The sequence below is a fragment of the Artemia sp. Qi Xiang Cuo genome, chromosome 2 (assembly GCF_049724085.1).
Source record: "Artemia sp. Qi Xiang Cuo chromosome 2, ASM4972408v1, whole genome shotgun sequence".
Taxonomy (NCBI): Eukaryota; Metazoa; Arthropoda; class Branchiopoda; order Anostraca; family Artemiidae; genus Artemia; species Artemia sp. Qi Xiang Cuo.
Window position 1 is genome coordinate 95,764,517 of NC_142795.1, and position 26,531 is coordinate 95,791,047.

At 33.8% G+C, this 26,531-nt stretch overlaps 1 protein-coding gene across 1 annotated transcript in view; it reads left to right on the plus strand.

Moving 5' to 3' along the window:
- The window catches only part of sev (receptor protein-tyrosine kinase sevenless), a 179,353-nt gene that overhangs the window by 149,641 nt on the left and 3,181 nt on the right, over positions 1–26,531 (plus strand). Inside the window, exons 27-34 of the mRNA XM_089104666.1 lie at positions 621–817; positions 3,402–3,588; positions 6,527–7,032; positions 9,755–9,999; positions 12,135–12,326; positions 14,161–14,297; positions 18,189–18,239; positions 24,858–24,938. Coding sequence (XP_088960792.1) covers positions 621–817; positions 3,402–3,588; positions 6,527–7,032; positions 9,755–9,999; positions 12,135–12,326; positions 14,161–14,297; positions 18,189–18,239; positions 24,858–24,938 — 1,596 coding nt within the window. The remainder of the gene's footprint in view (positions 1–620; positions 818–3,401; positions 3,589–6,526; positions 7,033–9,754; positions 10,000–12,134; positions 12,327–14,160; positions 14,298–18,188; positions 18,240–24,857; positions 24,939–26,531) is intronic.

The following is a 26,531-nucleotide window of genomic DNA, read 5'->3' on the forward strand; positions in this document are numbered from 1 at the left end:
TAATATATACATTGTATATCTTTATATATAGTTTTATCTATATATGCTATACAAAAGAATATTAAAACAAATAACAAGTAGCATAGCTTAAACAAAAGCTTGTTTATCAATAAGGGGATGTCAACAAATAACAGATATTACAACAAATAACAAGTAGCCTAGCTTAAGAAAAGATGCTTAGCTATCAATAAGGAGATGTCAACAAATAACAGATATATTACAACAAACAATAAGTAGCCTAGCTTAAAACAAAAGCTTGTTTATCAATAAGGGGATGTCAAGGATAAGGTCATAAGAGTGTTTTTACTTTGAGTCTTTTAACCCATGCCACTACCTCATCTATGAAAGTATATGGAACAGTTCAGAGACACAACATCTTTGATATTCTGCCAAAATGCAAGATTTGAGACTCTGGCAAATTTTTCTGTGATTATACCTATTTTTCTCTTTGAACTGGGTATTTATATCGTACAGGAAGTATTGAAAAGGTGTATTTTATAATGATCTATAATATATGGATAATTTACTTACTTATCAAACTTCTTTTTTAAGAACCTACTATATGTTTTTATTTGGTGTTATTTTCAATCTTAGTAATATGTTTGTTTTTTTTCAACAAGCGGATATTCCATTACCTCCTAGTCGTCCTAGTATTATAGAAGATCTTGGTGTCTTACGCCTAGTTTGGGATCCTCCAAAAGATAATGGCGCTGTCATTGATAGATATGAAGTTCAAGCTAGAGCGGATGAATCCTCAGACTGGGACACTGTTGAGGTGGTCAGAGACTCGAAATGGAGAATTACTTCAAAGTTTCAGGTAATATCTTCCTCATGAAAAATATCAATTGTGTCAACTTAGCGTTGATGGTGTTATTGTTTTTCTTTGTATTAGCTATTTAGCTAGTTTGGTAATTTGGCTCACTCTCTAGCTAAATAATCCTTAACGTTTTTGCCAAATAAAAAATATCTTGTCTTTAAGCGTTGTTTCAATTTTTAGACTTGTATGGAACGGTAAAGTCTATAACAAAAATTTTTAAAATATTGCCCGGTTTGTCCTTTGCTCCTGGGTTGGAAGCTATATATATATATATATATATATATATATATATATATATATATATATATATATATATATATATATATATATATATATATATATATATATATATATATATATATATATATATATATATATATATATATATATATATATATATATATATATAATATATATAGCACTTTTACTAACAACTAACTGCAGTACCAAGCCACCTAAGAGCAACACAGCTACACACGGTCCTCCTTCACTCCAACCTATTTTAAAGTTTCACTCTTTACCTCCTCCTAAGAAGTTCCAATACAATGGTAAACAGGAAGGGTGTGCGAAAGCATAGGATGGCTGGCCCCCAGCCGCCCATTGCACTTCCTGACTGAAGGGCCAAGAAACGGAGATCAGCACCGCCGGTAGGGACTGTAATGTCCAATTCCGTCTTCTTTACCTTTACCTTACTGTTTGAAATGTGGTCAGTCAGGCGGGTACCCAAAAGAATTTCTAAGGAATTCTTCTGGAAAATGTTTAACAAATCCTACTCTGTCTTCCGAAACTCTCACATTTCAGAATCATACTTGACTACTGTCTTCACTGAAACTTCCAGTATTCTAGACTTGATTCCCAGACTTATTTTCCTATTATTCCAAACTTTTTTAACTTTGAATAAATACCCATGGTCTTGGCTATTCTGCTTTTAACATCTTCACTGCACTTAGCGTCTTCACTAACAATATTACCCAGGTAAGTGAAGCTATCCTCTTCGTCGATCTTCTCGCCATTGAACATCACCTCTTCAGCTTAAGTTATACTTAGTCTAAGCGATTTAGTCTTTTTGGTATTAATTTGTAAAGCTATTTTTGCCTGCTGAACTGAAGGTTGATTTATTTTATAAATATTTGTATCTAAAAAACTCTATCATCTGTATAATCCAAGTCTAGTAAATCTAAGCTTTATCTTCCCAGTTGATTCCATTATCTTTCATAGCCTTTTCCTTGTTTCTTAGGACAAAGTTCAAGCCAGCGTCAATAGAACACAACTCTGCTTAACTCCTGATTCGATACGAGACTAGCTGCTAACCTCATTTCCTGCTTTAACCGCAGCAACATTGTAATCGTACATAGCACTAATCACTTTAATTTATGTATCTAGTATATCGTACAAGGTTAGAACCTTCGCTAAAGCTCTTCTATCGGCGGAACCAAACGCCTCTTCTTAGTCTGTAAAACTGAGGACTTCAAGGTTCTGACGACTCAGGCACTTGTCAATTATTAATCTAAGAGTGAAAATTTGGTTGACACATCCTCTCCCCTTCCTAAAACCACACTCTCATTCTCTTTAAACTTTATCTACAGCTTCTCTCAGTCTAAAAATTATCATCGTGCAAAGTAATTTGCTTTCTACAGAAACCAAGCTAATGACTCTATAATTAACATATTTAATCACTTTTTTTTTATGGGGGCTTAATAGGAGTTTTCTAAAAATCTCTAGGTACTTCCCCTTTTTCAAAAATCATATTTATAATTCTTCTGTAATTTGTCTCCAACTTTGCAACTACCATTTTCCAAAAAATCGTTTACCACAAGGCCTTATTATTTTTTAAGGCTTTAGCACTGTCTCTACCTCTTCTTCGCATCCAAATTCTCACACAATTTATCATTCTTTTCTATATAATTTCCTATGACTATCATTGTTTGACACATTCTCAAAATATTCTACTCAACTCTCTTTGACACTCTTCTTATCACTAATTGAGTAATTGAGACCCCAATCCTATTTTTAACTGGAATAAGTCGATTTTACCACGATATTTTGACGTCATGTTCGTAGCATCGAAATACTGACAACCTTTGAAATGAGGCAAAACAGCATCTTTGCAAATAACTGATATTTATAAATTGATGAATTAAAGACATCATAATATTTCAGGCAGCTACAGTAAACATGGTGGGATGAAGAAGGGGTATCTGCCATCGGTCTCAGGTATTCTAGCACTACAACGCCTTTTTAAATATTATTACGGGGTAGTAATAGTAACTATACCAAGTCAATTAAACAAGAATAAAGAAGAATTAAAATTACTTCGCAACTTAAGCTCTGCAGACAGAATTACCCACCACTGTGTAATTGACCAGTGCCAACCGAAGAAGTATATTATTAACTTATTTTCTAGCCTCAGTTAAATAACCCTGTCATCACTGCCGCTAATAGCAGTAGCAGTATTTGCAGTACAAATTCAGTATAAGGAATAGGGTAGTTAAAAATAAATTACCCGGCAGGACAGAAAAAAATCAATTTAAAAGTCTGTTGAAAAAAAGAAACACCATACACTTATACAAACTTATTTCCACAGGAGGAATTCGTTTTCAGAGTGCGAGCTCGTAATAGCATTGGGTGGAGTTTTCCAAGCCCTGAAAGTGAAGCATACAGAGGTGCAATAACGCAGTTGGAATATGTTGCTGGTGGCAACAATGTGTCATTAATTGTTTCATTGACTGTGATTCTTTCTCTACTGACGTCAGTTGTTGGAATATGCTTTGGTAAGCTAAAATAATTTTTACGCAACCTGGTAAGCTTTTGTAAGACGAAAATATTTAGATTATTATTTCTTAAAATTGTGTTATTTTTATTAAAAATTCATTCCCAATTATGAGATGTCATAGAAATTGTATATATTGAGGGCTGGGGGGATGGGATCCTTTCTATCCCAACTTCTTCTCGAAATCTTAAATTTTTTAAGATTTTGTAGTAGTTTACTTTGTTTAACATAATGAGCCTGTTTGCTGTTTTCTCAAATTTACCTCCACCTTAAATGCCTCTAACTTAAAATAGATTATGTTATTTCTACAGTAGATCAGCCCTGAATTTACCAATAAACCCATTAAGCCCGGGCTTAGGGGGGGGGGCAATAAATTATCACTGTGTGATTTTTTCTTACCAAAAACTGGACTGACGTCATTTATCGTCAAAGTGCAAGGCGTACTCCGCCGCCGCGTAGTCTATTCACAAAATAGTGATTTTAAAACAACACAGGAATTCCGTGACCACTTATACAACATCAGATGTCTCTCAAGAATGGCAGCTAAGTGTTCGGTATCACCTCTCTTTTTTATTAATTTTAGCTCGTTAGTTGCGTTCTAATTAGTGCTTACGCTATCCCCGAATTTTCGGGGATTTCCCGGAACAATTTTAAAACAACACAGGAATTCCGTGGCCACTTATATAACATCAGATGTCTCTCAAGAATGGCAGCTAAGTGTTCGGTATCACCTCTCTTTTTTATTAATTTTAGCTCGTTAGTTGCGTTCTAATTAGTGCTTACGCTATCCCCGAATTTTCGGGGATTTCCCGGAACAATTTTAAAACAACACAGGAATTACGTGGCCACTTATATAATATCAGATGTCTCTCAAGAATGGCAGCTAAGTGTTCGGTGTCACCTCTCTTTTTTATTAATTTTGGCTCGTCAGTTGCGTTCTAATTAGTGCTTACGCTATCCCCGAGTTTTCGGGGATTTCCCCGAACAATTTTAAAACAACACAGGAATTACGTGGCCACTTATATAATATCAGATGTCTCTCAAGAATGGCAGCTAAGTGTTCGGTATCACCTCTCTTTTTTATTAATTTTGACTCGTCAGTTGCGTTCTAATTAGTGCTTACGCTATCCCCGAGTTTTCGGGGATTTCCCCGAACAATTTTAAAACAACAGGAATTACGTGGCCACTTATATAATATCAGATGTCTCTCAAGAATGGCAGCTAAGTGTTCGGTATCATCACCTCTCTTTTTTATTAATTTTGGCTCGTCAGTTGCGTTCTAATTAGTGCTTACGCTATCCCCGAGTTTTCGGGGATTTCCCCGAACAATTTTAAAACAACACAGGAATTACGTGGCCACTTATATAATATCAGATGTCTCTCAAGAATGGCAGCTAAGTGTTCGGTATCACCTCTCTTTTTTATTAATTTTGGCTCGTCAGTTGCGTTCTAATTAGTGCTTCCACTATCCCCGAATTTTCGGGGATTTCCCTAAAAATCTCGGGAAAATGGAGCGGCAAAAACACTTGGGCCTAGAAGCGTCAAAACCTTAAATCCGGCCCTGTAGTAGCTTGTATCAATATATAATATTTTAAGTTTGCTACTGGAACAAGGCATACATCTATTATTTTTATCTTTGCTTTTCTTCAGAAAAATCTTATCTCTGGACTTCTGAGTCTTAATTTATCTTAAATGTTATTCAGAAGTGACTCCGATAATACAATAGGAATGTGAAAAATCTTATGACAAAGTAAAAAAAAATGAAATCTAGATCAGGCCAGCTGATTTAGCAACCTAAATCAGTAGGATCTATAAAAGAAAAACCAACAACCCCAAGAAAAAGAAGAAGATAAATGGAATAATCATTGGTGCTTTCTTAATTACAAAATTAATTACTTACAAATATATTTATCTGGAAGTTCAAGCTACATTATAAGCTGTTTATTTTTATCGTATCGCCAAAAGCACTGAATTGGAGATATAATTTGACACAAAGGCAATTTGGAGACACACATTTAGAAGGATAATTAGTGGGCAATATACCAGATTTTTTACTATCACAACACCCTGTCTGCAAATTTTAGTGTCTGTCTAAATTTGGTTATGGCCCCTGGATTGTATTTGGAAAAGAGGCCTTTTAGGCTACGTTCTCTCTTAAATCTGAGGATCCGTTTGTTTTTTGGCATAATTTGATTCATTTAATCTTCCTGTTGGTTCCTTTCAAAATTAGCCCCTCCCACCCCCCACCGGAATGAGTTCATCTATACGTCATTAATCAGTTTTTTTCTGTCGAACGTAAAATGAATTACTTAGACTAAAATTTTATGTAACATTGCTAGCAAGCTTTGTCGATTCTTTTTCCATGATTGTATTTCTTTTTGTTTTACATTGAATATTTTTTATTTTATAGTGAAAAACTTGGTCTAAAAGTAATCTTTACGGTGTTTCATCTTTTTTTGTTGTAGAATTGCTCCAAATTTCAAATTACCTGTACATTTTTAGGTTTGATATCTTGAGTAAGAATTCTAAGATCTGGAAGCATTGAAAAGTCTAATTGGAAATCAATTTGAAACGTAGTTTTGGGGTGGAATACTGTAGTTGATTGTGCTCGTTTGTTTGCTTCTGAGTATGCAATTGATTTATAAAATATGGGTGAAACTTAGTATGTTTTTTTCACTTTTTTCTGTAATTAATTTTTCAGTATTAATTTCCCTATTTATTTTTCTTAGTATTTTCGTACTTGTTCTTTTTAGATATTAGTCTGTAAAGGAAAAGTGCAAAATAAAAGATAGTAATTTAGGGATTTAAAAACAAATTAGATACCCTTTGAAATGCCTAAATTATCGTGTTATAAATCACTTCAACTATTCTAATAATTATTTTCATATGAAATGCATTAGTGCCCCAATTTGTTTTTTTATCTCTCAATTTTTCTTTAGCTATGACATACTGCCGTCGTCAGAAATACTTTTCATCAATAAACAAAGCGCCAAGTCACACCGGAGCAGATGTAGAATTATTCGATAGGAACGATCTCGCAACGCTGCGTGAGCTACCTCGTTCCCACACACAAAGAATCAATTCACTATACAATGCCACTGATTCCCAGCTATTTTCAAATTTAGAGTTCTTACCTCCACTTATCAAACGGGACGATGTAGTTTTAACTAAATTTCTCGGTAGTGGAGCATTCGGTGAAGTATTTGAGGGTGTTGTGAGGTTTGATAGTGATAGCAAAAAAGTGGCCGTCAAGACATTGAGAAAAGGAGCGACTGAGCAAGACAAATTAGAGTTTATAAAAGAAGCAGAATTGATGGGGAAATTTAGACATGAGCATATTTTAAAAATGCTCGGATATTGTTTTGATGAGGAGAATATATTTATCTTAATGGAGCTGATGGAAGGCGATTTACTAACATTTCTTAGAGGAAGCCGTGCTTCAGAAGTAAGTAATTATATATCTATGATTCGTTGTATTATTTATTAGAATCCTTCTCTCTGTGTCTCATCTCTCTCTCTCCCCCTCTCTCTTTTTCTCTCTTCTTTCTGCTCTTCCACTCTCTCCCCTTCTCTCTATTTTTCTATTTTTCTCTCTTTGTTTGTTCACCTTTTTGTGGCTTTTTTTACCTAAAAAACTGAAGAATTTACTACTAAACTATTCAACAATATCGTCACCAAACAAGTTTCCGTATAGTTGCACACAGGATTGGCCTTTAGAAGAAAGGGAGAAGAAAATGCTAAAAATTGAATTTTAGGCCACTATATTTCCATTTTTCCTGTCATCGTCCTTCAGATCAACGTCAATTGTGGATCCCTCCCCCCTTCCAAGGATCATTCTTATGACGAATCTCATGTATAGATCCTCTCCCCCAAGAAAATGCCCAGATATGCTACGGAGGACGTGAGGGGGGGGGGCAATTTTACAACGAACATGTGTGATGTTTAACAAGTAAAAACACTATAAATGTTTAACACATAGTAATATCTTCATTAAAAGAAAAATTGCTAGGTTTAAAACTGATATGAGGACAAAGTAGGGGACCAATTACACATTGGCCTGAGTTCCGAAGTGATTTTTCATATTGTCTTCCCATTTTGTCCGGGGGAGGGGTCAAAGTTCTCCTCCTCTTCCATGCCTCATCCCTGCATCACACCTTATAATAGTGTTGTTTTTTTTTGCTATTATATTAACTTTCAAGTCGGAGGCAATGTATTTTTCCTGCTTGTTTGACTTGACTTACATCATTTGGATTTCAACAAGAAAAGGGTTCGTTTATTAAACTGGTGGAGTATAGTGCCCAGTGCAGCCATCTCCAATTGATTCATCGCTAGTTTAGCTAATTCTTTCTCTCCCTATATATGTCTTATCCTGGAATGATTTTGCTGATGCTCATATACCTTTTTTCCGTTTTGTTTGACTCTTTTGGATATTCTAGCGATTTCATATGGTTTTCGGTTTCCAAAGTAAAAGACGTGACATTCAAAAAGCACTCCACAAGAAAGATGAAAATTATCATGTGGAAATCATTATAAAAGCTCGATGTTTTATTACGGAAAAGGAAAATGGCTGAGGTACAGCTTTAACGATTGATCTTAAATAATTTTAAGCTACTAATCCATGTTTGACTAATAAAGCCTAGACATGTAAATCACAGCCTTGTTTGTTAAGGTCGATTCTCTGGATAGCAGCGGCAGGCTTTTGCAGAAGGTTACAAATTAATGGAACTTTTACCTATTTTACAATGACCTATCTTTTCTGATCAGGGTGGAGGTAAAACAAGTAAAAGATGACGTAGAAGACACATAACTCTTTACTAAACCTATAATATTGCATTGACAATGGCTTTGTTTTTCCATGTCTTGCCTAAAGATCTAAGAACACTATATACACCAGATGAAGCTATTGATGATTGCTATCGCTGGTCTGCTTTGAACATGTTGGTCGCTATTTAATGCGATCTCCATTTCTTGGAGATGGAATGCGAACGCTATCGTTTCGTGGATGGCAAACATCCAAAAATTAAATATTTTCACTCTGGTAAATTTACTCGCCACTAAAAGTGCCCATTCTGCAAAACATAAGAAAGGATGATTATATAGCAACGTATTAGTTGCTCCTACCCGAAAACGTGGCTTTTGCTTTAAATGAAGATAGTTTCACTTACAGTCTACTAAAATCCAAGAAATATCTACTGTCTACAAGGATATCCTTATAAAGTGAACGCAGTTGTTAATTTAGAGAGTCAATTTCTAGGCAAACACCATTACCGTCTAATTTTTAATTACTCCAATGAAGATATTCTCAACCAACCAATTACCAGTGACGATTAACTCCCCTCCCCCCCAAAAAAAGAATACTGAAAACTGACGTATTGTATATCCCTAACTGATGGTAAAAAGGTGAATCGAGACAGTGCCAATGAAATGGTAATCTGTCAAGCAACAGGTAGTGTGTCCTATATATCAAAGAATATTTTTCCTTTTTTTGTGATAGGGGGGTGTTGTTGACACTTTAACAAAACCCCGCATGTGCTATTTATGAGAAATATAGCTCATTCCCACTTGCCCACTGTAGTTTCAGTGACATTACAGTATAGTCGACTTTATGGTCTTTGATTCTGCCCTGCAGCAGAGGATTGCTGTAGTTTTCCGCGTACGGAAAGAAAACACAAAGAAACAAAATTATACAAAAAAAAAAGAGAAAAAGCAAAAATAGTGAAGAAAACAAAAATATTAAACAAACAAGGATTATTTTAAGCCAGTAAATAGCGAAGCAGATATTTTTACAAAAACCTTCGCTAATCCTTTTTCCTAGCTAAAAAATATCCGCTATAAAAGATAAAAAAACTAACCTTTGGAAGCAACCTAAAAAAGCGAAAAATTATCCTAGTTTGCTTGTTCATTTATTTTTTCCATTTTTTTCGTTCCTCGTTTTTTTTGTACGTCACATAGCCTATAGTCAATTTTGTCACAAGAAGGGTGTACAAAGGCACAGGATGGCTGGGCCCCCAACACCCCATTGCCCTTCCTGGCTGAAGGATCATGAAACAAAGAACTGCTTGCATACCCCATGAAGTCTTGTGTGCTGCATTTTTACCTTCTGCCTTTATGGCAGATGGTAATCAGCACCTATTTGTAGTTTTTGGTAACGTTGTTTTGTTTTTCAGCTTCGGACTTCGCCTTTAAATTTAATTGATTTGGTGAATATGTGTATTGAAGTTGCTCGAGGATGTTGCTATTTAGAAGAATTGCATTTTGTTCATCGAGACTTGGCAGCGAGAAATTGTCTAATTTCAGCTGCAACTTCACGAAGTAACACAAGAGTTGTGAAAATCGGAGATTTTGGTCTTGCTAGAGACATCTATCGCAACGATTATTATAGAAAAGAAGGAGAAGGTCTACTTCCTGTAAGGTAACTAACTCATTTTATTTTACAAACCTTACTCCACTGTTAATTAATGAAAATTATGTTTGATCGCGATATATAAATACTACTACTACTACTGCTAAAAACTTAATGCAGCACCAAGCCACCCAAGGCCGACACAGCTGCGCATGCTCCTCTTCCGTCTCAATTTATCCCAAAGCCTCTCTATTTACATTATCTCAAGAAGTTCCAATTACCTAAAAGTTCTTTCCCGCGACCTCTTCCCATCCCATTCAGGACCAACCTGCTTTTCGTTTGACTCTAAAAGGAGGGGCGAAAAGGGCAATATTTGGCAATTTGTCCTCGTTCATCCGCAAAACTTGTCCTAATCATCTCAACCTTTATCTCATTACCACCCTAGACAGTGGGATAGAACCACACTTTTTTGTAAAGCTTACTGTTTGAAGTACGGCCAGTCAAACGGGTACCCAAAACTGTCCGTAGACAATTCCTCATGAAAAAATCTAACAAAGCCTCATCTGTCTTCCCAAGTGCTCATGTTTCAGATGCATACTTGACGATTGTTGCTTCCGATATTCTAATATTTAGTCGCAGACGTATCTCCCTATTATTCTTCAATTTTTTCTACCGTGCAAAATCACCCCAAGCCTTAGCTTTTCTACTTTTAATATCTTCACTGCATCTACAATCCATACTAATATCCATCCAATACTAATAATTTGCTAACATTCGATATTTTCCAATAACCTACCCCCTCCCCCACCTCATTTTTATTCTTTAACTGCATGGAGTTGGTACATCATCTAAGGCTTAAATGAAACTCCTCTGTGACTCACAAAATAAAAAGAACTAAAACTTGACGAGAGAAAGGAGAATTAAAGTCATTACCAAAGCTGAAATATTGTTATTTACAAATAAATAATGAAACATTAATTTAAGAGGTTTTCGAGAGTTCTTGGCATTAAATAATGCAGGGAACCGACACAAGAGCGGCACTAATACTGAAATGGAACAGCACTTATTCGTAGGGACTGTAGTCAACACAATGCACATATGAGGCAAGAATACTTTAAAGCTTCCCGTTAGTTTTGGTCCCCTCTCAGATTAAGATTTACACTAATCTCAGTATTTTGAAGATTTCTTAGAAAGATTACTGAAAAATTAGGATTGGTGAAAACTAGTTCTCGCTAATCCGGTGAAACTTTTTAAAATACTTATAACTATGAAAGAGAATAGAACATGTACGATATTTTCATTTATGCACACATTTCTAACCCTTAGGGATAAGAAGGATCAGAGTGTTTTCTTAGGAAAGGGGGGGCGGGGATTACATTTTGGGAGTATTTTCAATCTAGAGGGAAAATTCATCCAATCTTGGGGAGAGAAGCCAAGGTTCCTGTCTTCATTCAAGGACCTTTAGGAGGTGCCGACTACATATGAGGTATGCGGCTTACCGTTTAACTTCTTGTAAGAATGTAATAGAATATATAATATAGCCCTGTGGTTGTAGAATTTGAAAAAAAAAAAAATATTTGGGAGTACTAATCAACAAGTGTCTAACGTCTTTGAATTAATTTTTTTTTGTGTGTTGCAGTTTTTCCAGCTGTAGTAAAATACTGCATCTTTATCACGGAATTTTACAAGTTTTGAAATAAAATTGAAAAGTAAGATATCATTAAAAAAAAATGACAGACAATTTTTTTCACAAATTAGACGTGTTTTATCAAATAAAAAGGAAGAGTAAGCTAATTGAAATAAAAGAGTAAAAGAAGAAGTAAACGAAGTAAAAGAGTGAAAGAAGTAAAGGAAGAGCAAAAAAAAAAAATAAAAAGGAAGAGTAGTTGGAAGTGTTAGTTTTCTAACCCAATATTCTATTGGGGTCTAACACTATTTTGCCTAATCATTATCATAGTTAAAAAGATGGAAATTGGCGATATAAACTTATATGTTATCTTCACCTTTCACGTTGGTCTTTCATGTTTTTTCTTTAATCTATAATATTGTTCATTATAAATATTAAGCTTCCGGTGGTTAAAGGAACAGTCTCTTTTGTAGGCCCTATATGTTTAACCTTACTACGTTATAAAAGATATAATTTTATGCGTTACTTTTTAAAGGTCTGTTGCCTGTGTGATTTCTTGATAAATATTTTTCTTTAGGTGGATGTCACCAGAGTCTCTTATAGATGGTATATTTACGACTCAGTCAGATGTATGGTCTTTCGGGGTTTTAGTCTGGGAGATAATGACATATGGTCAACAGCCGTATCCAGCAAGAAATAATTTAGAAGTTTTGAATTATGTCAGAAATGGGGGACGTTTAACAAAACCACTTGGCTGTCCTGATGTTCTGTAAGTTCCTTGATACTTACTTATACACTTATTATTTCCAAAACTGTATTTTCTTCTGTCAAGCCTTCTAAACTATTTAATTGTTATGAAATAATGACGGTGTGGCTGATTTGTGACTGAATAATTTTATAGGTATAAAACCAAAAGACAAGAGGTAAAATCTATACTCGCTTTATATCCCGAAGTTTATGTTTCCTTTTATCATTTTATTATATTTCACGAAATTTTACAACCTCTTAAATAAACATTCTAAACAGACTTTATTTTTGTGTGACTGTTCGAAATTTGATACTTGCCCCCCAACCAGACCTTTTTGACTAACCCACCGATATTTTGAAAAGTACTCTTTTTAGTATTTTCTTAAAAAAAAACTTTCCTTTGTATTTCAATTGAAAAGTAAAAAAAAGAAACAAAATTGCCCCACCCATAGATTTCGAAAAATACACTTTTAATACTTGTTATCCACGGTATTGATTTCTTGCTTACGATTATTTTATTTAGACTTTAAGAATATTAAATTTGTTCAAGCTGAGAAATTACACTGTCCAAAGTCTTCCTGCTCGTCACTGCAGAATTGGATTTTTCGTCTCAAATCCAGCCAATAGTGAGCCGCCATTTCTGTTCGAGTTTGAAAAGTAAATGTGGCGATACTGCTAGTTTTTAAATGTCTAAAACACAAAAAATAAGATAGAAAAAGATTTTTGCTATCTTTTCATTCCCGTGTATTTTCACACCTCTTTTCACACTTGTGTGAACTCTTCCATCTAATCTTCTGATTAATTGCAATAAAACCCCTTATGCATTGGCTATTCTACATTCGTATTCTCTCCAACTGATTTACTAATAACGTTACATGGATTTCTTAAATGATAACGCTTAAAGAGGCTATTATATTATTACAACGTCCTCTAATTTTTATAGTTGAAACGAGGAATATCGTTTTTTAGTGAGTATATTTTTCATGCAAGTGTTTTACCTTTCTTAAAGTAAAAAGGCAATTTCAGAAGATACAAAAGAGAGATAAATATCCTTCAGAGCCGGGCATAGGGCGTCAAATCGACGTTTCAGCTGCTGTGAGTGGTGGTTTCATAAGAGAGTGGTGGCTATCAAGAAAACTTAAATTCATGGCTTCTCCATGTTTTAGAAGAAAAGGACTGACAGCCATGGAAGAAATTGTGCCAACGAAATACGATGTGGCACATGCGCGGAAATTTCATTTTTTTGGTTGGTGGTTGTTTCTGGTAACTTTTCTGTTTTCACAATATATATTTTGTCTATAATTCAATAAAGTAGTTAATTATCAGTAGCAAGTAGTAAATTAGCGTAATTAGTTGTAAAACTGAACAAAACAAATAAATTCTGTTAGAATTAAAACTTTGAAGAAAAATAGAAAATTTTTGTATTAAATAGAAAAAAACGAAAATAGAAAAAAAGAAAGAAAATAATTATTGTTCAATAGAAAAAAACGCGATTTCAATAAAGAGGTTTCTCTTGTGACAACAGCAACTTATTTATAAATTTATTTGTATAGGTTTGGTACAAATATGTCATTAACTTTAAAAAATAGTTGACTCTTGACACTTTGTGTTAGATGAGTGTTATTTTTACATATTTTTAATTTTCTTCATTAAACAAATTTTATTTAGTTTCACAAATCTAATACATCGGTTCTCACTTTGATGAATATTTTTTTTTAGCAGGCGGTTTCTCAAAAAGAAAAATTAAAATATTATTAAATTTAGTGTTAATATTTTCTATATTCAAATATAGAATTATTAAAATAACTGTTGGTTTTTTCTTTGTCAAATTTCAGTGAGCTTACAACTTTTTTTAGGTTTGACTTGATGGAAAGTTGTTGGTCTTTCAATCCAAATGATAGGCCTACGTTCCAGCACTGTCTGAATCAACTTCTTTTCATCCGAATGAGCGTTGAAGATAATCAGCTTCATCATCAAAGAAGTTCAAATTCACGTATGTAACAACAGTAAATATTTTTGCGTGCTAGTTATGTGTTTTGCACCCGCATATGCATGCGTAAATTTTGTTCACGAATGCCGTCTGTAAACCGTGCCTTCATCTTCCCCTCTATTAACATCGTTTAGAGAAGTTTCAAACGGAATTTAAAATAAAATAAGGACTTATTCTTGCTTTGGCGTATTGCGGTTATCGTGTGTACATCTTGAACGTTGAATAATATTAACTTTTCAGGAAAACAGTCAATTTTAGACGATAGAAAAGCCATCGTGGGCCGCCACCCATTGAAAGTGCCATGATGAGAAGGCTCAAAATGGGCCTCCCCCATGAGACTTCCAGCCAATGAGTTAGTAAGGGAAAGAATATTTTTTGGAACTTTTACTGTTCAGCTTAAAAATTAAACAGTAAAACCTCCTTAATATCAAGGCAAACAATATAAAGTTTACTATCATAAAATAGATTCTTCTTAGCGGCGTAACAAACCGTAAAAATAACTCTTAGATTAACAAGGACTACAAACTACACCTTTTGGTAACATTTTGATCTGTATTATCATAGATTAGTGATGGGTAAAGCTGTACCAAATGGCATGAACAACTGCTTAGAAGAAATCAATTGACTCTCAAATTTGTTCTTTGGGTAAGTTTTACTTTCCATGAGCTATATAAACTAAGAATTCCTTAAAATGACCCCCTATGAGATGTACACATGACTAGACTGTCATTCTTTGCCCCTTCTTCGGATTAGCATGATTAATTTTATAATTGTTTGAAAGCGACTGGAGTTTGTGTTGATTTGTTTTGAGATAAGATAATGTACGTGTATTTCCAGTTGTATAAAAATTTCGGTCGTTAATATGTCAACTAACTAAAGGAACTAATTTATTAAGCAAACATGTTTTTGCAAAGACAGCTCAAGGAAGAGTAACGTTCATATGCCATTTCCTTTGGGCCGATATGGCCACATACGAATGTGCACGCGACAACCATGTCACGCTTTGTCCCCCCCCTCATATTTTTATTCAATACCAATTTTTGTTGTACTAATATTTGACGGTTGAATTATTAAATGGACCTAAGGTGTATATTTTGGCAGGGGTTGTACTGAACCAAGCAGCTTGAACAAGAACACCCAAAAATGGCCATGCTCAATATGTGCACGCGACAACCTTTTTATGCTTTATCCCTCCAATAAGTTTTTCATTCAACACTTTTTCTGGATCTGTTAGTGTTTGGAAGGAACCGCTTCTTGTGTTGTTATGTTTTACGGGGAATTCAACTAACGACAAGAGTTGGTCTATTTAAAAACAAGTTTCTTTAAAAAAAAAAAATATATATATAACCATAATGAGTAAAGTTCACATCATATTTCTTACAAAAATTTAAGGAATTTCCATCATATATATATATATATATATATATATATATATATATATATATATATATATATATATATATATATATATATATATATATATATATATATATATATATATATATATATATATATATATATATATATATATATATATATATATATATATATATATATATATATATATATATATATATATATATATATATATATATATATATATATATATATATATATATATATATATATATATATATATATATATATATATATATATATATATAATCAAATACAAATTGGTTATGCAGCTGAAGTTCCTCTATTTTTACCTAACTTTTCAAAAACAATAGCTTACTTTTTGATAAATAATTTCTGAGACCACATTGGCTAATCATGATAAAACATAAAATCGCGAAGAAAATGAGGACAATTAACAGCCAATGAAAAAATTGAAAAATTATGCAAATATTTCGGTCAAGACCTCCGTTTGACCGTCCTCAGTGCAGAATAAAACTAATGAAAATATAAAAACCAAACCTTAAAATAAAAACACAAAACTAAAATTGGATGACCATTTCTCAGTAAGGGTGAAAGGGTAACTGAATAAAAAACACAAGTCTAAATGGCATTTCACAATTTCATTTTACGTAAAGCCATTTACGTATTAACAAAATATTTACAAAAAATGCTATTTAGACTTATGTTTTTTATTCAGTTACCCTTTCACCATTACTGAGAAAGGGTCGTCCAATTTTAGTTTTGTGTTTTTATTTTAAGGTTTGGTTTTTCATATTTTTATTAGTTTTATTCTGCACTGAGGATGGTCAAGCGGAGGTTTTGACCGAAATATTTGCATAATTTTTCAATTTTTTCACTGGCTGTTAATTGTCCTCGTTTTCTTCGCGATTTTATGTTTTATTACTTTTTGATTACATAAGTCAGCTATATTTTTCTCTTCTGGCCTATCTTTTGTGATTAAAAGTAATCGATCCATGAAATTTCAAATGAAAAAGAAATTAAAGGTAAAGATAAAAATGATTATTTCATCAAAGGCAAAATGCTTATGAAAACAAAACTTATCTCCATTCTATTTTTTTAGCTGAACTTTTGCAAAAGAATTCCTTACTTTGTTATTACAAGGGTAAACTATGTTTTATCTATATTTTTTTGATCTAACATAACTCTGTAAATAAAACTTTAAAAAAAAATAAAGTAAATCAATATCTTGAAACAATTCTTTAGTCAACACCAAATAATCATAAAGCAAACCTCCATTGACAACTCCACATCTCAAATATATCAGTTAAACATCTCTAAATTGCCACTGACAGATTTTCTTTTTTTTATATAAATTTTTAAAATAGCTCACTTTTTATTCATATAAATAAACTATGTATTTGCTTTGAAAATAATATTTTGTTTTGTCTTGCGGCCATTTAAAATATCTAATGGGTAAAAGAGAACTAAAACAAAAAAGTAAAGCAAAAAAAAAAGATTTACTCTCCTACAACTTCTTCATCATACCTCTGCGATAAGACAGTCACCCCCCTCCCACATTACCTCTATCAGCATCCTGTTTTAACCTCATTTCGATACTGTTTAGAGGTTTGTTTGTGGAAATCTTAAAATAAAAGAGGAAGAAAGGAAAGACGAAGAAAGGAAGAAATGAAATCTTAAAATAAAAGAGGAAGAAAGGAAAGACGAAGAAAGGAAGAAAGGAAATCTTAAAATAAAAGAGGAAGAAAGGAAAGTTCCTGTTAAAAGACAACATTTCAGACTACCCAAGTAAATTATCATCTTATCACCAATCCAGATATACGAAAAAATCGTTCGAATATAATGATACCAAATTATCTCAGAAGTCAATATTGAAGTAACTTCAAAATTGAATAACTAACGACAAGTATTACTAATTTACTACTGTCGTTTTTCTTCTTTTTTAATATTTTTTAATAATTCCACCTCCGCTCTTCTCAGTGACGACAACTTTAAAAACAAAATTAGCTTTAAACACTTTTTCTTATTAAATAGCAGCCAGCCAAATTAGAAACACTTGAAACCCCCTTATACTCCAATTTTTTTTATATTAATTACTGTTGGTTGCTGGTGCTAATAACCAAATTTAATGTTTTGTGAAATTTTTGCCTTATTAAATCAATGTATAAATGTATCCGCCTGGCCACTCTGAATATAACTTGCAAGAAAGTGTGGAAAAGTAGTGCAGCTGTTTTGACTTTCTAGTAATTACTTTGTTTTGAATTTTTTAACCCTCACTTGTCTCTATTAATGCTAATGACCAGCAATTTTAGAAAGCCTTCTGATATTCATCAATAATAGCGACAACGAATTAATTGTACCTTTCAATAAACCTAAGAATTCAGATGTAAAGTCTATGTTAAAAAAAATTATCCTAAAAATAATAAAAATAAAAACAAACATCCTTATAAATAAAAACCCTCGCTTGCATCTGTGTTGGTTGCTTTGTTGATTGTCTGTGCATGTTTTGTGTTTTAGATGGTGTTGACAATCAAGCCTATGCAGAAGAGGACACTCAAATAGATTCAGGTAAGTTTTAAAGTTTTTGTGGCTTATTGATAACGTGTTTTAATCGAAATGAAATTTTGAGAAACCTATTTTTTTTTTACTAATGACTTTATTTTTTATCTGATGCAAAGAAAAGATACAAAAATGAGAAAAATTAGTGCATTAGTAGTAGTAGTAGTAGTCACAATAGTAATTCACTGTCGAAAAAATCAGTGACAAAATCAATCGGTAGTCCACGAAAAGCGTCGCTTGCGAGGGTGTGCTACTAAAAAAAAAGAAAAAAAAATTATATTCTATAAGAAATAGGAGGGTGAAACCGTGTACCGAAAAAAACTTGCATAAATATTTCATACACAATAAAACTTCATAATATCATCATCCCGAAGCGAAAAAACAATAACAAATTATTGTTAAATTGTAATTCCATCAATCTCAATCTATTTCTAAGGTTTACTTACAAAGCAACCACATGCGTACCTCAGATTTAAATGAATTACGTGCTTCAGTGATAATAAATTAATAAAGAAGTAATTTCTTCAAACAAAAGTAAGGAGCAATGTTAAAAATTCAAAATAAACATAATCTCCATCAACCCCTCCCCCTCATTTAGTTGTATTTGGTGTAAACAATACAATTTTGAGTTCAAACATTATGAAACTCAATCTGCAAATAAAACAGATGCAATTGTTGCTTTGTTTTATTTGCTGCATGCTTAGAAGGAAGTATTAGCCAACCTCTTGAGTAAAAAAGGGCGAGAGTGAAAAGAATGGTAGCCCCCCTCACATATAGGACAATTTTAGTCAGTTTTAGGTATAAACGTCACTCTTTACTCTCATTAAAAAAAAGAAATCAATACCACAAAATATTCAGTCTTCAGAACTGAAGAATGTATGAGTTCTACATATAGTATGTAGTATACAATGAGTTTTTTGTGCATATATTGTTATCAGACTTCGGTTCTTTAGTCTCGGTTAATATTGATAAGGGCCACTTTTTACTTATCACTATTTTTATTTCTTTTAGCTTGGGTATTTCAGTCTGGAGAATCTATTAGTAGTGTTAATAAAAATCTTTAAATCTTGTGTGTTTAAACAAACCGACCTTTTGTATGGACTATAATAGCGAAGTGACCGATGCAAGCAGATTTCCTCTTAAACTAAAAATATAAATTATGATCCATATCTGAAGTTTAAACCTCATAAATCCACAGGTCACTGCTTCCCCTATTTGGAAATACCAGTTGTTTCTTTGTAGGAAAACCGCTTTACTCTAACGATTTGAAATGATGTTACTTTTTTCAAAAATTCACTGTTGCCTAAGCATAGTTTCTATCTTACTTTTTCTTCTTTTTATATTTGAAATAGTTTTTTTAAGGGTGAGCTCTACATCTTATACATCTACATCTTCCATCTATATCTTATATATTTCAGACTACAGCTTACGGGTGCAGATTGCGTTTCGAGATTTGTGTGAACAGTATTCGAGTTGAGGAGCTTTGTTTATCATAGGCAGCGCGATAGCGCTGCCTAAGTAAAGAACGAGTTGGGCACAATGTATTATTTTTTTTTTCTTCTTCTTTCTCCATACCCGGGCACTTCGTATCAAAGGACTTGCTGTAGAAACATCAAAAGAGCTCATTCGATTGAAAATAGGAGTTGCTAGTGCCCTTTTTAATAGTCGAAAGTGATTGGAGGGCGTCTAGCCGACCCCCACGCCCATCATTCCCCCAAACACATCCAATCAAAATTTTGAGATAGGCATTTTGTTCAGCGTAGTTGATTTCCAGATAGAAAATATGTTTTTGAGGAGGACACTCTCCCATAACCCTCGGGGCAAGGGTTTTAAGTTATGCCCTTGGGGAATACAAGGTTTTTATAGAAGGCGTTGTCGTAGAAACTTCAAAAAAGGCTCATTCGATTGGAAATTCACAGGGGTAGAGCCATTTTTAATAGTCGAAAGTGATTGGAGGGCAACTAGTCCCCCCCACGCCCATCATTCCCCCAAACACATCCAATCAAAATTTTGAGACAGCCATTTTGTTCAGCTTAGTTGATTTCCAGATAGAAAATATGTTTTAGAGGATACTCCCCCATAACCCTTGGGGCAAGGGTTTTAAGTTACGCCCTGAGGGCATATAAGAACGATGTTGGCATAATGTATCATTTATTATTTTTTTCCTTTAGAACAGGGCACTTCGTATCGAAGAAGTTGTCGTAGAAACTTCGAAAAGGGCTCATTCAATGGAAATTGGAGTGTCTTGTGCCCTTTTTAATAGTCGAAAGTGATTGGAAGACAACTAACACCCCGTCCTCGCCCACCATTTTCCCAAACACATCCAATCAAAATTTTGAGATAGCCATTTCGTTCAGCGTAGTTGATTTTCAGATAGAAATTATGTTTTTGAGGAGAACACTCCCCCCCAACTCCTCGGGGCAAGGGTTTTAAGTTATGCCCTGGGGGCATATAAGGTTTTTATAGAAGGCAATGTCGTAGAAACTTCAAAAACGGCTCATTCGATTGGAAATTCAAAGTTCTAGTGCCCTTTTTAATAGTCAAAAGTGATTGGAGGGCAACTAGCCCTCCCCCCTCACGCCCATCATTCCCCTAAACACATCCAATCAAAATTTTGAGATAGCCTTTTTGTTCAGCGTAACTGATTTCAAGATAGAAAATATTTTTTTGAGGAGGACACTCCCCCACAACCCTTGGGGCAAGGGTTTTAAGTTATGCCCTGAGGGCATATAAGAACGATTTTGGCACAATGTATCATTTATTATTTTTTTCTTTAGACTAGGGCCCTTCACGTTAAAGAGATCGTCCTAGCACCGACGCACATCACCCGTTAGTTTGGAAACCTCAGTGGTTATTACACTTTTCATCTGTCGAAAGTGATTGTAGGTAAGCTTACACATCTTACAATTCCGCCCTTTACTGAAAAACAACCAATACAAATTTTGGTATATCCATTTTTTTCAGCGTTGTTGATTTCCAGATATAAATTATTTTTTGGGGGAGGAGACTCCCCAAAAGCCTTCAGGGCAAGGGTTGTAAGTTATGCCCTGGGAGCATATAAGGTTTTTATAGCAGGCGTTGTCGTAATCAAAATTTTGAGATAGCCATTTTCTTCTACGCAGTTAAAGTTTAGGAAATTATACCTTTGATCAGGACACTCACCCTACAGTCTTCAGGGCAAGGGTTATAAGTTATGCCCTGGGGGCATATCAGTTTTTATTGAAATCTTTGTCGTAGAAACTTGAAAACGGCTCATTCGATTGGAAATTCAAAGGTCTAGTGCCCTTTTGAATAGTAGAAAATGATTTGAGGGCAACTAGCCCCCCTCTCTCGCCCACCTTTTCCCCAAACATATCCAATCAAAATTTTTAGATAGCCATTTTGTTCAGTGTTGTGGATTTTTTGATAGAAATTATGTTTTTTAGGAGGATAATCCCCCACAACCTTCAGGACAAGGGTTGTAAGTAATGCCCTGGGGGCATATAAGTTTTTATAGAACGCATCGTCGTAGAAACTTGAAAAAGGGCTCATTCGACTGGAAATTGAAATGGCTAGTGCCCTTTTTAGTAGTCGAAAGTGATTGGAAGGCAACTAATACCCCTTCCACGCCCACCATTTCCCCAAACATATCCAATCAAAATGACAACCCATCCTCCCCAACAACCTTCAGGGCAAGGGTTGTAAGTTAGGCCCTGGGAGCATGCAAGGTTTTTATAGAAAGCGATGTTGTAAAAACATCCAAAAGGGCTCACTTCAATTGAAAACTGAAAGGGCTAGTGCCTTTTTAATAGTCGATAGTGATTGAAGGGCAAATAACCCCCCTCTCGCGCCCACCATTTCCCCAAACACATCCAATCAAAATTTTGAGATATACATTTTGGTTAAAGTAGTTTGAAGTTCTGGAACTTAGGTCTTTTAGGATGATAATCCCCTCAGAGTACTCATTACAAGGGTTGTAAGTTATGCCCTGGGGGAATATTAGGCTTATATAATGATTGTTGTATAAATTTCAAAAAGGGATCTTTGGATTGGAAACTAACAGGGTTACTGCCTTTTTTAATAGTTGAAAGTGTTTGGGGAAAGACTAACGCCCCTCTCTCACCCGCCATTTTCCCAGACACATCCAATCAAAATTTTTAGATAGCAATTTTTTTTAACGTAGCTGAAAGTTCTGGAAATTAGGTCTTAGAGGATGACAACCACCCTCACAGCCCTTAGGGTAAGAGTTGTAATTTATGCCCTGGCATATAAGGTGTTTATAGGAAGTGTTGTCGTAGAAACTCAAAAAGAGCTCATTCGATTGGAAATCGAAAGGCATAGTGCCCTTTTTAATTGTCGAAAGTGATTTGAAGGCTTGGCATTTTTATAGTGAAGATCGATGTGGGTATAATGTATTATTTTTGTTGTTGTTGTTTAGACGAGGGCACTTTGTATCGAAGGAGTTGTCGTAGGAACTTCGAAAAGGGCTCAATCGATTGAAAATAGAAAGGGTTGGTGCCTTTTTTAATAGTCGAAAGTGATTGGAGGGAAACTAATCCCCCTCCCACGCCCACCCACCAAATTGACTTTACGTTTAAAAAATAAATTTTTCCATAATATTAAATCAAAATGCACTGTGTTAATGCTAATTCCCAATAAGGCATCTCAGCAGTATCCCAAGAACGACTGAGGGTATTTTGTTCAAACTTTCGGAGCTGCTTCTGCTCTTAAAATGTAACCAAATCAAAATAGCGTAAGTGTATCCAAGCTATCAAAGAAAGTAAACAGATTTTTTTGCGAATGGTATCAAGTTTTCCACTTCAGGTCAACTAGAGGAGGTATGAAACTTAATTAAACGCTGCTATTTGTGTCCAGATTTTGAAAAGGGTGCATATTGTCAAAAATTGCTGAAAATTTTTCAGCTTAGAAATAGCAGGCCAAACTATAAATTCTTAAGAAAACGAAAAGATTTAAAGTGTTATTTTCTTTTTCTCTGAAAAGACTATGTCAATATAAAACGAACAGAAATTAATTAAAAAAACTTTTTCCACAAAACAAGTTTTTCAAAGAAAAGTAAAGAACTCTATTAAATAAAAAATCAGCAAAAATAAAATCAAATAATCTACCAAGCGTGAAATCACCACAAATCAGCATCGATAAATAAATGAAACCCAAAACGAACAGAAATTACAATAAATAACCGAGTCAAACTCAAAACGAGCAGAAATTAACATAAGTTGGGCTCAAAACCCCTATGCCTTGCCAAGGCCAGAACATAATTTGCACTTTACTGAAAAATTATAAATATAAATGTTTTTACTTTTATAACTTTAATAAATCAAATAATATTAACATTTTGGTTACTAAATATCAGTATATGTACATTAAACTGACAATGCACATTCATTTGTATAATTCAGTAAAGTGCAAATTATGGTCTGGCCTTGGGAAGGCATAGGGGTTTTGAGCCCAATTTATGTTAATTTCTGCTCGTTTTGAGTTTAACTCGGTTATTTATCGTAATTTCTGTTTATTTCGGGTTTCATTTATTTATCGATGCTGATTTGTGGTAGTTAGGTCAATGGGAGAGATTAAAATAAGGGTAATTACTCAATTGCAATAACCGCTAAGCTTCGGTTGAATGTCAATTTGGTTTACTTGTTGAATTTAATTTGTCGAGTTGCAGCTCAGATGAAGCTGCCATTTTTTCTTACTTTTAGTATTTCATAAATAAAATTCATAATAACCATTATCATATACACTGATGGATTTGTACTGTTGTTTTGCAAAAACACTAAAAAACAAAAATAAAAAACACACACTTGAGGGAAGTCGTATTTCCCTTTAATATTTTGTTGATTACAATTAACTGAGGGAAACCACACATAAAAAACTTAAAAAAAAAAAAATTAAGCACTTTAAGAGCATTTTTGTTCATCAGCATTTTTGCCAGCATTGTATTCTTTTTTTAAATTGTCAAATCATAAATGCTAAAATATATTTTCTTAATTTAATTTAATATTGTACAAATGCTTTAAGATTGTATGGCTTCGAACCGCTGCAACCATTTCTATGATTGTTAATTAAGAATTCTTAGTTAAGAATTTACATATTAAGCTCATTCGCTGATTCTCAGTTAAACATCAAATTATATGTAACTTTTCGTGTTAATGTCTACAAAAATATTTAAAAGGTTATTAAAAACAAAATGGTAAATAAATTATATTAGTTTAAATTATATTTTTTAATAATAATTTAAAATGTTATTTTATTTATAAATTAAAAATAATATATTACAACTATTTAAAATTTGGAAAAATGTGTAAAATATTTTCAATGTTTTTTTCCAAATATTCTTTTTTGCCAAATATCCGTCTGCAATATTAATTTCAACCGTTTCGATGTTAAAAACTAGCACAGAAATGCTGCGTTTTTAGCTTATAAAATACAATCGCCTGCCCTATCCTTTTGGAGTGACCAGAATGTCGACATCAAGAAATCCACCGTAGTTGTCGAAATATATTTTTCTTTCTGTTTTTTTTTTTTTTTGCTTTTCTTGTTTTTACTCCATCTTTTTGGGCATGCCCAACTATGTGACAAGTTATAAATAAAATGATGATGTTGAGGTAATTTTGTCGTATTATCTAGGTCATAGTGCATCAAAAGAAAGCTTAACTACATCAAGAAGAGCAGACAGTGCAGCTTCGACAGCTCAAGCGAATTCCAGAGGTAATTCCTTTTTTGCTCGCTTTAGTACAATTTTGAGACTCAGTAGTTGCTCGCTTAAGTACTTGCTCCAGACTCAGTACAAGATTGAGTCGGATCTTAGCAGCGCTGAACTCAGTTTTGTAAAGTGATTTGGTTACTGCCTGTCTATGTGAAGAATTTTCTGAGACTCAACACGGATTGGGAATTATTGGATCCTGTCTGAGTTCGAGATTGTTGAACTTTAGGTTTCGGACTTGATCCAAGATAGTCTGGTTTATGAAAACCATTCTGGGCTTTAAAATATATATCGACATATTCTAATTTTTTAACTGGATTCTTTCTGTTTAGGTCAAATCTAATTATAAATTGCGGTTTAACCAACCGTTATCTTTGGGTTTTTATCTGCAAATATGAATAAAAACAAGAGAAGGGAAAAAAAACAACATTAAAGCATAAACGAAACAAAAAAAAGACAAACAAGGAAAATTGAAAAAATGGCACCCAACAAAATTAACATAAAGGAAAAATCGAAACAGCAACATAACGACAGTCTGAATAATGTCGATCACTATAAACACCAGAAACCCCGTTGTTAGAAAGCAGCCCTTTATTAAAGAAAGGGAGCCATCTTGTGTAAGATTTTCCAGACAAAACCCCCGACTATAGTTCCTTATTTGCAGTCTGTCCAGTAGACAGGCTGCAAATAGAACAGCCAAGATCCTTGTTGCTTTTCTCACAATCGAAAAAGTTCATAAGAATAGGAAGATAAGTCTGAAAACCAAGATTGGAATATTGGAACTACAGTGATGAAATTTTCTTCACAAAATCCCTGACTATAATTCCTTATTTACAGCCTTTGAGTATATTTTCGTGGCATTTTATTTTAGAAAAGGGACCGCCAAGTTTGAGTCACTGTTTGGTTTTAGATCAGCAATTTTTTGGACTAATAAGGGGTCTCTTTGAATAACTTCACTTACCGGGGTAGCATTATTAGTGAAGATTACGCATGCAGTGAAAACGTTGAAAATAGAATAGCCAAGACCCAGGCCGTTTTTTCACAATTCAAAAAGTTTGGAAGAATAGTAAGAAAGATCTGGTAACCAAGATAAGAGTATTGGAAGCTACAGTGATGACACTGGTCAAGTTGGTTCTGAAACGTGGGCACTCCAAAGGACGGTGGAGGATTTTTAGTTGTTTTCCAGAAAATTGTCTACGAATTGTTTTGGGCACCAGTTCGGCTTACCGTATTTCAAAAATTAGGCTGTAAGAAAAATGTGGTTCTATTCCGTTTTCTAGGGCTAAAATGTGAGAAAGGTTGAGATGGCTAGGACACGTTTTGTGGATGAAAGATGGCAGATTACCAAAGATTGTCCTTTGCACCCATCCGTCTAGAGGCAAATGAAAATCAGATTGTCCCTCAATGGAATGGGAGAGGGTTGTAAGAGAGGATTTACAAAAATTGAAACTTCTTGGGAAGGGATAAAGAGGAAAGCTTTGAATAGACTGGGATAAAGGAGAAGCGTTCTCATTTTGGCCTCAGATAGCTTAGTACTGAAATGAGTTGTTAGTAGTAGAAGTTAGTTATTATACCTAAGAAATAATATATTAGTATCG